General features: G+C 42.0%; 1 protein-coding gene across 1 annotated transcript in view; it reads right to left on the bottom strand.

Moving 5' to 3' along the window:
- LPCAT2 (lysophosphatidylcholine acyltransferase 2) overlaps positions 1-8,876 on the bottom strand; it is a 64,472-nt gene extending 55,596 nt beyond the window's left edge. Inside the window, exons 1-3 of the mRNA XM_052656276.1 lie at positions 8,706-8,876; positions 3,213-3,352; positions 1,442-1,659 (exon numbers count right to left, since the gene is read on the bottom strand). Coding sequence (XP_052512236.1) covers positions 1,442-1,659; positions 3,213-3,352; positions 8,706-8,876 — 529 coding nt within the window. The remainder of the gene's footprint in view (positions 1-1,441; positions 1,660-3,212; positions 3,353-8,705) is intronic.
- Between the last annotated feature and the right edge of the window lie 6,105 nt (positions 8,877-14,981).

Raw genomic sequence — 14,981 nt, 5'->3', positions numbered from 1 at the left:
TAGACATGATACCAAATTATAAAACAAATTGCATGGAAAATTAAAAAGATAGCAAATCAAAGAGAACAACTTAAAAAACCGTCTTACTCAAAGTTTGTTAGAACTTATTAATAGATTCTGGATTCAAAAGGACAGGTGGCTATTTATACCTAAAAAATACTTCATTGATTTCACAGAAGTTAGCAACAGGAATATGGAAAAAAAAAATGCAATTTTCTGCCTAAAAGACTTCTTTCTCAATTTACATTAAACATTCATAATATGCCATAGATTGTCTTGTTTTATTTTGGGAATATTCCTGCAATAATATTGCAAGCTGATTATGTGAAGCCATAGTACATGTGGGTAGGGGGCAATTGCTATTTATCTTAATAAAATTTTCAGTGCAATAGTCTTTTGAGTAGGTAGCTTCCTAGCACAATAAACCTCATTTCACCAAAAATCTATTGCTAAACAACTTTAGGGGAAAATGTCATGTTACACAAAGCAAGGTGGTTATCTTAAAAAAAAAAAGAGAGAGAGAGTGTGTGTGTTTCTTAGCTGAATGACAAAGCTGTAAGAACTACTATCATTTTCTCTAGAGTACCAAGGCAATTTTCAAACCTACCCTCTCACCACCTGATGCTTGGCAATAGCCTTGGGACAACTGGAAGCAGTTACTTAGAGACTAACCCCAGGGGAGAAAGCAAAGCATCTGGTAGGAAAAAACATTTCACTTGTTTCATTATTTTTATGGCAGGAAGCATTTATTGTTCTACATCATAATTTTCAACAAGTTACACATTTTTCCCTCATGGAGATTTGGGGGCAATAATGAAGAAAACAGAGTTAGGAGAAAAGACTTATTGCATTTATCACCCTAATACCCTGAAGAGAAATTCACTGAAATACTAGGTAACTGGCGCTTTCACAAATTCTTCAATTAAATTCTCTCTCAAAAAATTTACCATATTTTGTATTGAAAAACTGTTCTTTGGGGCTTATATTTAGGAGCAGGAAGAAGTGATGGTGCAGCGGCAGAGGTAAGGTTTAAAAAGAATGATAGGGGATTTCCCTGGTGATCTGGTGGTTAAGACTCTGTGCATTCCCTGCAGGGGGTGCCAGTTTGATCCCTGGTAGGGAAACTAAGATCCCACATGCTGCACAGCACGGCCAAAAAGATAAATGAAATAAATAAATAAATATTTCAAAGAGTTATATCTGAAAGGTTTAAAAATTTTAAAAAAATTAAAAAGAATGATGAGGTATAGGTAGGGAGGTCTTTAATCTTTTTTCATAAATTCATTCTTTTGATATTATACCTCATTAAAAGCAATAAAATGTTTGAAGTGTTTTATCATTTTAAAGTCTTTAAAAAATTAATCAGTAAACTATACAGAATTTTCTAAATTTAAAGCATAAACATGAAAATATTTTCTCTGTTGTCTTACAGAGTACTTACTGCCAATCAGAGGCACCTGCACATTCTCATTTCGAGATACTATAGAAGGTAATCCAGCTGCAACACAGGCAATTCCATCAAAGAATGTTGAGTGAGGGGCAACGACAAAAATTGGTGCTTCCAACGGAGTTGCAATCTTTCCTTTCACAGTAACTACAAACCCCATTGAGAAGAACATGGCATGGCCTAGAAACTTCAAGACTGGATGAGTAATTTTCCTTTGGAAATAAATATAAAAATGGACATAATTAGCTTTACCAATTGCAGCTAACAGCAGGGTTTTACTCTAAAGCACAAAGCAAAAACCAAAATACGTCAGCACTTCATTTTAAAATATCAGCTAGGAAGAACGGCTAACACTTCAGTGGAGCTCTTTCTGCCAGGCACTGTTCTAAGTACTTTATGCATATTAACTTCTTTAATCCCTAGCCCAATTTTATGAAATAGAGAGCATTTATCATTATTCCCATTTTACAGATGAGAAAACAGGCCCAGAGAAGTAATTTTTCCAAGGCCACGTGACTATAAAGTAATAAGAATGAATTTTCAACATGCATCCCTCACTGAGAAATTCAAATCAGTCTTGTCCTTCATATGAGTCACCTTAGATACCTATATTTGTGTAACAAAGATGCTGCTACCCTCAAAAACACTCTTAGAACTAGCATGCTGAAACAGTCCTCAGAGTTATTTTAAAAATAAAATTGTAAAAGTAAGCCTTATTACTTATATCATTATAGCCCTTAAAAATCATGAAGAATCTTAAGTAAATTTATTATCTCACTTCCTGGAACAAAGATGCACTTAATTCTGGTTATTGATTTGTTTACTATTTTAAAAGAATCTGACATTAAAAATTAATTAAATCAAATTGTGCCAGGAATCCTGTTGGACACATAAGACAAGATCCAGTCTCTGTCTTTGATAAACTCAGTTGAGTAGAAAAACAAAAACACAGTCCTAGAAGTGCAAACACACAATGGACATCTCAGTATATGAATAAGCATATAGCTTTTCATGAAAAATATGTGTCTCCCATAAGACATCTGACAGGAGTTTTAAAAAGTGAGCTTCCTATTGAATTCTTTCAACATTCACATAATAATTTTGTGAGGAGCTATTAAGCAACTAACTCCCAAGGAAGTTTCTCTAACTTTTATTTCATGGTGAGGAGAAGTGAGACACAGAAAGCCCAAGTACTTTTCAGGAGGACACAGGGAAATGATTGCTCTCTCCTTGCTCTGTAGTTTAAGAGCTGAGATCTTTATTTATTTAAAGATAAAGAGCTCACCCTGTCACAGAACTTTCAGACCTCCTGTTTTTGATTTATAGTGATGTAGCCTCTGCTGCTAAGTCACTTCAGTTGTGTCCGACTCTGTGTGACCCCATAGACGGCAGCCCACCAGGCTCCCCTGTCCCTGGGATTCTCCAGGCAAGAACACTGGAGTGGGGTGCCATTGCCTTCTCCGATGTAGCCTCTAACAAGGTCCAGTCCCTGGGTTGGAAAGATCCTCTGGAGGAGGGCATGGCAACCCACTCCAGTGTTCTTGCCTGGAGAATCCCCATGGACAGAGGAGCCTGGAGGGCTACAGGGCATGGGGTTGCAAAAAGTCACACACGACTGAGTGGCTAAGCACAACACAGCACAGCCTCTAACGACTGCATTCCAAAATATCCTATATTCAGAGCCACAATTGTTGATCACTGCCTAAACTTCAATAAAGTCTTCTAATCTTAATTCACCTAATATTTAGACATAGTTACTTCTTACCTCTTCCAACCAGTTATTGGGTGGGTCAGCTTTTCAGGACAGCATGCTGTTGAAATTGCAGCCAGCGACCACGCCAGTAATAAAATTAATGCAACCAATAGGGCACGAATTGGAAGCAGGATAATTCCAAGGAAGAAAACCTGAAAGTTAAAGTTGATTAAAAAAAATAGATGACATTTTAATGCTGTAGTTATCAAACAGATATACTTAAAAGAAAAAATCTTAGGCTATTCAAGCTTTCACTCAAAGATGAATTGAGCATTACCCTGTACCAGGCAACGATCTAAGCACAAAGGAAATAAGACATTATATCTGATCTCACAAAGTCTGCCAGGTAGCAAAAGAAATAGGAGAGAAAACCAGTGAATGTGAATAGGAGTTGCTGGGGAAACAAAGAAAAGGTGTGTTGGGCTTAGTGGTAGTGTGGGATTAGTAGTTGTGATACACAGGCTTAGTTGCCCCACGGCATGTGGAATCTTCCCAGACCAGGAATTGAATGCCATGTCACCAGCATTGCAAGGTGGATTCTTAACCACTGGAAGTCCGGTTGTATCATTTTAAAATGTCACTGGTAGTGTATGAGAATTTCAGTCACTGTATATCCTTGCTGACATTTGGTGTTTAAAATCACTTTAAAAAATCAATTTTATGAAGGCCTAATTTACACAAAATACAATATGAGCTTTTCAAATGTATAGCCCTATGCAGACACCACCATAATCAAGATATAGATCATTTCCATCACTCAAAAAAATTCCCTTGTGTCTCTTTGTAGTCAGTGTATCCTCAGTGTGTGGCAACCACTGACAATCTTTCACTATAGTTTTTGTCTGTTCCATATTTTCATATAAATGAAACCACATGGTATGTACTCTTTTACATCTGGCTTCTTTTACTTCATATTTTTGAGATTCAACCATGCTGTTATATGTATCAGTAATACAGTCTTTTTCATTGCAGAGTGATATTCCATTGTATGAATATACTGCAATTAATTTACCCATTAATCTGTTCAGGGACATTTAGCCTATTATAAGTTCCTATCTATATGAGTAAACATCAATTTTTGAGACTCATACATTTTCATTCATGGTGGATGGTAGTGAAATTGTCAGGCCAGGATGTGCTTAAAGAACATGCCAAATTGTTTTCCAAAGTTGTTGTGTCGTTTCATACCTCCACCAATGAAGTATGAAAGTTCCTGTTGCTTCACAGTCTCATCAATTTTCAGTGTTGTCAGTCTTTGTAGCCATCCTGGTGGGTGCAAAATGATATCTCATTGTGGTTTCCTTAATGAACAATGATGCTGAGCAAATTTTTTCATGTCCTTATTGGTCATCCCTTTAACCTATCTGTTCAAGTCTTTAGTCCATTGTCATTGGGTTGTTAGTCATTTTCTGATCAATTTTTAGGAGGTCTTCATATATTGTTTACAAGCCCTTTTTCAATATATATATTGAAAATATTTTCTCCTATTCCATGGTTTGCTTTTTCATTTTCTTACTGGTATCTTTCAACGAGAAGCGTTTTAATTCTGATGAAGACTAATTTATCAATTTAGTTCTCTTCTGCATCCTAAGAAATCTTTACCTATCTCAAGATTATGAAGATATTTTATATCTTCTTCTTCTAGATGATATATGGATTTTGCTTTTATGTTCAAGTCTATGATCCATTGTAAATTACTTTCTGTGTGGTGTACAGTAGGGATCAAGTTTCATTTTTATCTACAGATTTATCTAGTTGTTCCAGAACCAGCTCCCCCGGCCCCTGCTTTCCCCACCCACCCCAGCTCTGAGGCCTGTGGGATCTTAGTTCCTGGACCAGGGATCAAAGCTGCGCCCCTTCCAGGGAAGCGCAGAGTCTTAACCATTGGACTGCCAGTGAAGTGCCATCCCCAGAACCAATTATGAAAAGACTTCACATTCCCCAATAAATTTTGTTGGCCACTTTATCAAAAAATCAATTGAACATACATGTAGGCTCTCTATTCTGTTTTGTTGATCTATTCGTCTGTATGTCTGTCAATTCCCTACTCTCTTAATTGCTATAGTCTTGTAATAAGTCTTGAAATTTGGTAGTATATGTCCTCCAACTTTTTATTTTTCAAACTTTTTTTGGGATAATCTAGATCCTTAGTATTTCCACATACATTTCAGAATTAATCTCTCAGTTTCCATACAAAAAGCCTGTTGGAATTTTTGTTGAGCTTTCAATGAACCTATAGATCAATTTGGGAGGAATTACAATCTTAATAATGTTGATTCTTCCAACTTACAAACATGGTATAGATCTTTATTTTATGTAAATCTTCATTAATTTCTTACAATAGAGTTCTGTTGTTTTCGTTGTAGTGGTCTTGAATCTGCCTGCAGTGCAGGAGACCCTGGTTCGATTCCTGGGTTGGGAAGATCTGCTGGAAAAGAGACAGGCTACACACTTCAGTATTCTTGGGCTTCCCTGATGGCTCAGCTGGTAAAGAATCAGATGCAGTGTGGAAGTCCTGGGTTTGATCCCTGGGTTGGGAAGATCCCCTGGAGAAGGGAACAGCTACCCACTCCAGTATTCTGGCCTGGAGAATTCCATGGACTATACAGTCTATGGGGTTGCAAAGAGTAGGACATGACTGAATGACTTTCACTTATGGCTATCATGAGATTATTTAATTTCATCTTGCAGTTGCTGCTAGTATACAGACAAAGTTGATTTAAAATTTTAATCTTTAAACATTATTAAGATGACAAAACCAATTTTGAGTAACTGTCAGATTAAGAGGATTATGCATCATATTTTCTTTTGGTAATAAGTTATCTCTGTAGGAAGGCCTTCTTTTGACACTATTGTGATTATTTTCCTCTCTTTCTTCATAGCACTTACTAAGACATGGAATTATATATATTTCTATACTTACTTGTTTAACTTTTTCAGTGAAACACAGGCTTAAGATAGGCAGAGTCCTTATTTCTCTTGTTCATTATATCTCTGTCTCCAGAGAGTAACATTGTGCCTGGCATATGGTAGGCATCCAACAAATATTTTTGGTATGGTAAATGACCCACAGTTACAATTCCATATTCTACTGAGGAAAGAAAAGCTAGGCTAATTTTCTCCATGCCACTATGGAACAGACCCTTAAACAGTCAAAAAGAGAGGAGGAGCAGTAAAGCTAAGCCCTATGAGATGCAGAAGTGGCAACAGTCCTTAAACAAGATATTGATCATCATTTAAGATTAAATTTAGCCTAAATTCATGATATTGAGTCATCCTTAAACACAAGTATATCAATCTTTTAAACTGGATAATACAGACAACATTGATTTTCAATCGTGTCTATTTAAATTTTCCTTTACCCAGACTGTTCAATCCATTGAAACTACTTTGGAATCTCTGTCTACATGCATTTTAACATTTTAAAAAATATTGCAACTATATTCATTTCTATCCAATCCAAGTGGTAAGTTTTAAGTACAATTTATATACAAACTACAAAACTACAATTGTATACAATTTGTAGATAACAAATGGCATTGATAACTATCAAGATCAGCAAACAATACCAGGTTCTTTCACATATTATCTCACTTAATTTTAACCCTCCTTTGATGTATTATTATTTCAATTTAATAGATAAGGAAAGTGAAGTTGAGAGAGGTCAACTGACTTGGCCAGTCATACACCTTATAAATGACAGGGCCTGAGCAGGTTTTCTAAGACTAGTGGTCATTCCATTAAATCACAATTCTTATAGAGTTACTTGGAAGTGCTCTCTAAATGGTTTCAGGCATGCTATATAAAAAAACAAAAAACAAAAACTCAAAAATTTAGTAATCCAGGTACAATGTACATACTTACAAACATGCCACTTTGAGCCTCTCTCCAATACATGAAGCCAAAGAGATGGACATACCTTCATTTAAGTATAACTGATTTGATGAACTCAGGCCAAAAGGAATTCTGAGTTAGAGTCAATGAATTTGTTAAGTGTTTCTGAGTGACTTTCACTCAGAAATTTTAAGATATCATGGGAATATATTTTAAGACATAAATATAATTTTAAGACACATTTTAAGATCAAGTTTTTAAACATTTAGTTTCTTTACAAAGAGGTATTGCTACATTCATTATCTTCCTCTTCCTTTCTCATACCTTCAGACACCCATCAACCATTACTGTAATCACCACCCACACTGCTTAGCCCAGCACTTAACCTATCTCTGCCATAGAGGACAATGGTCTCAGTGCAGATAAGCATGCTGTGCAAAAACTACACTATTTCAAATCCAAAGTAAATAAACATGTAAGATGGACAGGAAACATTAAAAATTTTTTTCCCATGCAGAACACATAGGACAAATGTAGCTTGCATAGTCTATCTTGTTCTCTGATCACTAACTTCACCAAAGAGGAAGTCCAAAGAGTGAGTGTAACTGCTAATGGTAAAAGCAGTGCTTTACAAGAAAAAGGAAAGGACAGGAACTTCCTTTTTGTATAGAGCCATTTTTAACAACCAGAGAGTCTCTCGTCCTTGAATCTACCAGAAGTGTTTGGGTGAAAACCGATTCAGGACCAAAAACTCTTGACTACCTTAAGCGGACCCATATTATTCCTTTTCTTAGGTTGTGATTTCCCATCCTTGATGCAACTGCTCAGCCAAAACATCCTACCTTTCTTTTGGTTCTAATTCCAGACCCGGGTTCTCTGCCTTCTCCCTCACTCTTCTCATCCCAAAAGGACTCCTCTCCTTCCCTCAGACAAAACAACAACAAAAAGCTCCCCAAACCCACTCTCCTGCAGTACGATGAGCTCCCGCTACACTTCCACACACTCAGGTTGAAGTTCTTCTCCCAGAGCCCTTCCCTCTTCTCAGGACGTAATGTTTCCTCCGCCACGGGCCTGCTCAGCCTCCTCCTGTTTAGCACCTTCTCCCAAGACCCACATGCTCTTTGCATCTTCTCTTCTCACACACACACACCCAGACCTCCAAGCATCCTCCAAGGGCCCTAAATTCTCAGCGCAGCATCTCTGCCCCCTGCAGACTCCCGGCCCCTTCAGAAGCCCTCCCCTCTCAGATCTACATCCCTTTCTTCCTCGAACCTGGCTTCCCAGACTCACTCCCCTCAGTCATTTCCCCTTTACACCCACACTGCGCTCTAAAAACAGCCTTCCCTGACTGGCCCTCAAACTGCCTCCTCCCTCAGATCCACACCCCTGCCCTGCATCTGTCTCCCCTGTCAGGCGTTCCTCACCTGGACTGCTTCCTCCCTCAGACCCGCTCCCCTCACTTGGACCTGCCTCCGCTCTCAAACTCCTGTCGCTCACCTGAATCTGCTTTGCCCGTCAGTCTCTAGTCAGTCCCCTGAATTTTCGTCAGACTCACATCCCTCACCTGGGTCTGCCTCCCCTGTCAGACGTCCCTCGCCCGGATCTGCCCTCCTCCCTCTAACCCATGCCCCTCACGTGAATCCACCTCTCCTGTCAGACCCTCGCCCCCACCTGGATGCGCCTCGCCACGCCCAGCCGCGTCTGCTGCACGAAGGGATTGGGCACAGGTGGCGGGAAGAAGGACGCCTGGCGGGGCACCATGGGCGGCCGCAGCCCCGCGTTCCCGACGCCAGCTCCCGGCACAGTGGCCGCCACGGCCCGCGCGTCAGCGCACCGGTTCATGGCCGACCCTGGCGTCTGACTAGAGCGAAGCGACTCACGCGGAGCGCGCGAGTGGGCACCGCCGCCAGGACTCAGTGGGAGCCGCTTAGGAGTCCGGGGCTTCTGCGCAGGCGCCAGTTACCTAGCCGCCCTCCGCTCTCGCCCCGCCCCTCTGGCTCCGAACACGCCCAGGTTCTGGCCCCACCCCAGCAACCCCACCTCAAGCACAGCCCCACCCTTTTAGGTGTCTGGCCCTTCCTTTTGGGATTCATAGCTCCGCCCCCTTGGAGGTGACTTTTTTCCTTCAAAGCGACGCACCCGCAAGAGAGACAGTTTAGACTGTTCTCTGCTCCAGCATCAGGCCAACCTGGCTTAACTTTCGCTTTTATTGGCTCTTTGGCCAAATCATTGTCTCCATGAACCTCCGTTGCCCCATTCGTAACACCGAGATAAACAGAACCTGAATCCAGCGATCTGAGGAGCAACTCTGGGGCTGTTCCATTAAGAGGGTTCATTATCCAGGGTGGATCTGATTGCTGGTGCATGTTTTGCTTTTGCTTAAACCAGTTTGAGTGTCATGTTTATCAGTTACAGCTGAAAGAGTCCTGACTGATAGAGAAACTGGTGCCAGGAGTGTGCTGTCTTCCAGTCAAAATATGGACTGACAACGTGAAGATAGTTTTCCCAAGGAAAACTGAGCTACAATGACTAGAAAAATACAAAACCACCATTGCCCTCTGAATGAGATGAGGAACCTAGTCTCAGAAAAAAGAGAAGTGACTTGGAGACTATTTGTCTCCACTTTACTCACATCAGAGTCTGAAAAGAAAGAAAAAGCATGATCAGAAGGTCCACCAATGGAGCTTCCCCCAGGCTGGCTTCAGGAGAAGGCAGGACATAGGGACAGCAAATCCATGGAAGAAGGGAAGCATTTTGATGTCCCTAAGCAAATGCTCATCAGGCAAAAATGAAATCAGGTGGCATGATCAAGGTATGAAAAGTGACTCTTGAGAACTGGAAGTGGCTTATGGCAAGTTTCAGGGAATCAATTGAAATATGTAGCACCTTAGAAACAAACATCCTGCCTGTAGCACTTCACTGTCAGAATCAGGGATGATGTGGTCTGGTGAAAAAAGAGCACAGACTTGGAAATCCCAAAACCCAAAAGCAAGATTGAGGTCCAGGGTTAACTCACCACAGACCCATGACAAAAATCACTCCCCTTATTGAGCCTTTGTTTTCATTTATATAATGGAGAGAACAGAGTTCAGTTCAGTCGCTCAGTCATGTCCAAATCTTTGCGACCCCATGAATTGCAGCACACCAGACCTCCCTGTCCATCACCAACTCCCGGAGTTCACTCAGACTCACGTCCATCGAGTCAGTGATGCCATCCAGCCATCTCATCCTCTGTTGTCCCCTACTCCTCCTGCCCCCAATCCCTCCCAGCGTCAGAGTCTTTTCCAATGAGTCAACTCTTCTCATGAGGTGGCCAAAGTACTGGAGTTTCAGCTTTAGCATCATTCCTTCCAAAGAACACCCAGGACTGATCTCCTTCAGAATGGACTGGTTGGATCTCCTTGGTCCCTAAATTCTGCCTCCTGAGAATTCTGTATATAGGTCAAGAAGCAACAGTTAAAGCTGGACAAGGAACAACAGACTGGTTCCAAACCAGGAAAGGAGTACGTCAAGGCTGTATATTGTCACCCTGCTTATTTAACTTCTATGCAGAGTACATCATGCAAAATGCCCGGCTGGATGAAGCACAATCTGGAATCAAGATTGCCGGGAGAAATATCAATAACCTCAGATACACAGATAATACCACCCTTATGGCAGAAAGCAAAGAAGAACTAAAAAGCCTCTTGATGAGAGTGAAAAAGTTGGCTTAAAATTCAACATTCAGAAAACTAAGATCATGGCATCTGGTCCCATCACTTCATGGCAAATAGATGGGGAAACAATGAAAACAGTGACAGACTATTTCTTGGGCTCCAAAAATCACTGCAGATGGTGACTGCAGCCCTGAAATTAAAAGACAATTGCTCCTTGGAAGAAAAGCTATGACCAACCTAGACAGCAAATTAAAAAGCAGAGATATTACTTTACCAACAAAGGTCTGTCTAGTCAAAGCTATTTGGTTTTTCCAGTAGTCATGTATCGATGTGAGAGTTGGACTATAAAGAAAGCTGACCGCTGAAGAATTGATGCTTTTGAACTGTGGTGTTGGAGAAGACTCTTGAGAGTCCCTTGGACTGCCAACTCGATGGACACGAGTTTGAGTAGGCTCCGGGAGTTGGTGATGGACAGGGAAGCTCAGAGTGCTGCAGTCCATGGGGTCGAAAAGAGTCAGACATGACTGAGCGACCGAACTGAACTGAAATTAAAAATGAAATGAAGGGGGGAAAAAAAAGCATACCTATCGCCAAAAATCTGCTCCAAAGTAGCTCCCCTGTGTTAGAATTGTCTCCATAGGAGCTTTTAATTTATTTTTAAATTTTGTTGGACTATAGTTGATTAAGATGAGAGCTGAAGAATTGATGCTTTTGAACTGTGGTGATGGAGAAGACTCTTGAGAGTCCCTTGGACTGCAAGGAGATCCAACCAGTCAATCCTAAAGGAAATCAACCCTGAATATTCATTGGAAGGACTGATGCTGAATCTGAAGTTCCAATATTTTGGCCACCTGATGCAAAGAACTGACTCATTGGAAAAGACCCTAATGCTGGGAAAGATTGAAGGCAGGAGGAGCAGAGGATGACAGAGGATGAGATGGTTCAATTGTATCACCGACTCGATGGACATGAGTTTGAGCAAGTTCCAGGAGTTGGTGATGGATAGGGAAGCCTTGCATGCTGCAGTCCATGGGACCGCATAGAGTCAGACTGAGTGATTGAACTGAACTGATTTACAATGTTGTGTTTGTTTCAGGTATACAGCACAATGATTCAGTTATACATATATTTATTCTTTTTCAGGTTCTTTTCTCATACAGGTTATCACAGAAATATTGAGCAGACTTACCTGTGCTATATAGTAGATCCTTGTTGGTTATCTACCTTACATATAGAAGTATGTTTATGTTAAGGAGAAGGCAGTGGCACCCCACTCCAATACTCTTGCCTGGAAAATCCCATGGATGGAGGAGCCTGGTAGGCTGCAGTCCATGGGGTCGTGAAGAGTCGGACACAACTGAGCGACTTCCCTTTCACTTTTCACTTTCATGCATTGGAGAAGGAAATGGCAAACCCATTCGTGTTCTTGCCTGGAGAATCCCAGGGACGAGGGAGCCTGGTGGGCTGCCGTCTCTGGGGTCGCACAGAGTCGGACACGACTGAAGCGACTTAGCAGCAGCAGCATGTATATGTTAATCCCAAGCTCCTGATTTCTCTCTCCCCCCATTTCCCCTTTGGTAACTGTAAGTTTGTGTTCAACATCTGTAAGTCTGCATATGAATCTTTTTAGATCTCACAAAATTATTTTAGGATAATAAACCAAGTGAAGATTAAAACAGGGAATTATTCTCTGGTGGTCCAGTGGCTGGGACTCCCAGCTCTCAATGTCGAAGGCCCAGGTTCAGTCCTGGTTGGGGAACTAGGGTCCCACAGGCCACATAGTACAGCCAACAGAATAAACAAACAAAACAAACAGAAAAAAAACAAGTGATGAATAAAACAGGAAAAGAAAGAACTATCATGGGGCAAGGACATGCATTATCTTGGTATTTGTAGCTGAATTTCTTTAATATATTATGAAGAATCGAAAAACACAGCAAAACAATTTCACAGTTTTCCCATCAAGAGGTAGAGTCTTTCCCCATCCCTAGAATCTGGGCTGACCTCACAACTTGTTCTGATCAATAAAATGTGGCAGAAGTGGTACCATGTGAGTTTTAGAGCCTGGGCCACAAGGGGCCCTTATAATTTTTGCTCCCAAACTCTTGCCACTGCTTAGGGAGGCTCAGGCCAACCTGCTGAATGACAAAGAGCTCATAGCGAGGGAGAGGTCCAGTGAGCAGGTAACACCAAGAAAGTGAGAAAGGAGCTTCCCCAGTGGCTCAGTGGTAAAGAATCCACCTGCTGATGCAGGAGACACAGCTTCAACCCCTGGTCCCAGAGGATTGAACATGCTATGGAGCAACGGAGCCCATGTGCCACAACTAATGAGCCTGTGACCTAGAGCCGGGGAAGCACAACTACTGAGCCTGCAAATCACAATTCCTGAGCCTATGTGCTACAGCAACCGAAGCCCACATGCCCTAGAGCCCGGGCACTGCAACCAGAGAGAAGGCCCCCTCACAACTAGAGAAAAGCCCATGCAGCAACCGAGACGCAGAACAGCCAAAAATAAAGTAAAATTATTTTAAAAAGAAAGACAGAAGGAAAGTGAGGAAGGCCTCCTTGAACCCTGGGCTGCCTTTGTGGCTCAGCTGGTAAAGAATCCACCTGCAATGCGGGAGACCTGGGTTTGATCCCTGGGTTGGCAAGATCCCCTGGAGAAGGGAAAGGCTAACCACTCCAGTATTCAGGCCTGGAGAATTCCATGACTATAGTCCATGGGGTCGCAAAGAGCCAGACACAACTGAGCGACTTTCACTTTTTCACTACCCTGAAGTTCAAGGGCCTAGCTGGACCTTTCGCTGGTAGGGGTTAGGGAAAGGATATTCCCGGTACCTGAGACCAGTTCGTCAAGCCCTGAGTGGCTGAAAGATAGATGGAGTTGGTGAATGACATGTTTATCAATCAACTGCTCAGAGTAGGTTGAAGGCATGATGAGACTCTGACTCTGGGCCCGGGATGGCTGCTCCTTCCAAGGTATTCACTGTAGAAATCTCAGAATCTTCCTACCCTACCAGACAGATGTAGCCTTTAGCTACTCAAGTGACCTCTCTGAGCCTGCATACTCATCTCAGAATGGGAAGATTCATTCCTACCCCGAATGGATTGTGGTAATAAGTAAAATAATGCCTGTGTAGTGTTCATAGAAGTGCATGCAAGAAATGGCACCTTTCAGGTATTACATGTGGAGCAGCTTAATTTTCTCAGTAAAAAAAAAAACCTTAATGACAATGTATTACAGCCATGATATAAACTGTCCCTAGGGCTTCCCCGGTGGCTCTGTGGTAAAGAATCTGCTTGCAATGCAAGAGATCCAGGTTTGATCCCTGGGTCGGGAAGATCCCCTGGAGAAGAGAATGGCTGGCAGAACTGTGTGGCCCTTCAAGCACAGAAGGAAGCCTCTTGAGTCCTTAAGAACCTGAGTGATTGGGCAGGCCCCAAGGAGAAAAGAGGACTCCACTGAGGTCACCTTCAGAGACCTGTCCATTCCTCATCTCCTCCCCACCAGCCCCACCAGGAGAAGTAAGAGACTGTTGGAACCAGGGAAGGTCTCTGAAATAAACCCAAGCCTTATGTTCTCTTAGCAGCTCTAGGAGAGGGCTCCCTGGTAGCTCAACTGGTAAAGAATTTGCCTGCAATGCAGGAGACCCCAGTTCTATTGCTGGGTGGGGAAATTCTCCTGGAGAAGGGATGGGTTACCCACTCCAGTATTCTTGGGCTTCCCTGGTGGCTCAGACGGTAAAGAATCTGCCTGCAAAGCAGGAAACCTGGGTTCGATCCCTGGGTTGGGAAGATCCCCTGGAGGGCATGGCAATCCACTCCAGTATTCTTGCCTGGAGAATCCCATGAACAGAGGAGCTGGCAGGCTACATTCCATAGGATCGTGAAAGGTTGGACATGACCGAGTAACTAAGCACAGCACAGCTCAGCAGCTCTAGAATTTCCATATAGGAGGGGATTAAGGATGGGCAGTCTGCTGGGAAGGAAGGATAAGGAGCTTACCCATCAATAGAAGCTGTGTTTAGAATGCACACACAGTTCTCCCCTAGCTGTGTTTATTAGAGAGTTTGGGGGAGGGGAGATGGAGGGTAATGCTACTGATGGAGATACTTGGTTTCTGACTAAAGCTTCTTCTCTAGGTCACCTTTGGCCTTGACTCAGGATGTTATCCAGTATCTATGGTACTCTCGGAAAATCACTTTTCTCCAAGCTTTAGTTTCCTTATCAATCAAAGTTGACTGATAATAGCCTCCCTTTTTCAGGTTGCTGTAATCTAAATGAAGCAATG

This window comes from Budorcas taxicolor, chromosome 18 (genome assembly GCF_023091745.1).
Source record: "Budorcas taxicolor isolate Tak-1 chromosome 18, Takin1.1, whole genome shotgun sequence".
Lineage (NCBI taxonomy): Eukaryota > Metazoa > Chordata > Mammalia > Artiodactyla > Bovidae > Budorcas > Budorcas taxicolor.
Note: the sequence above shows the minus strand (reverse complement) of the source record. Positions and strands in the feature narration are given on the sequence as shown.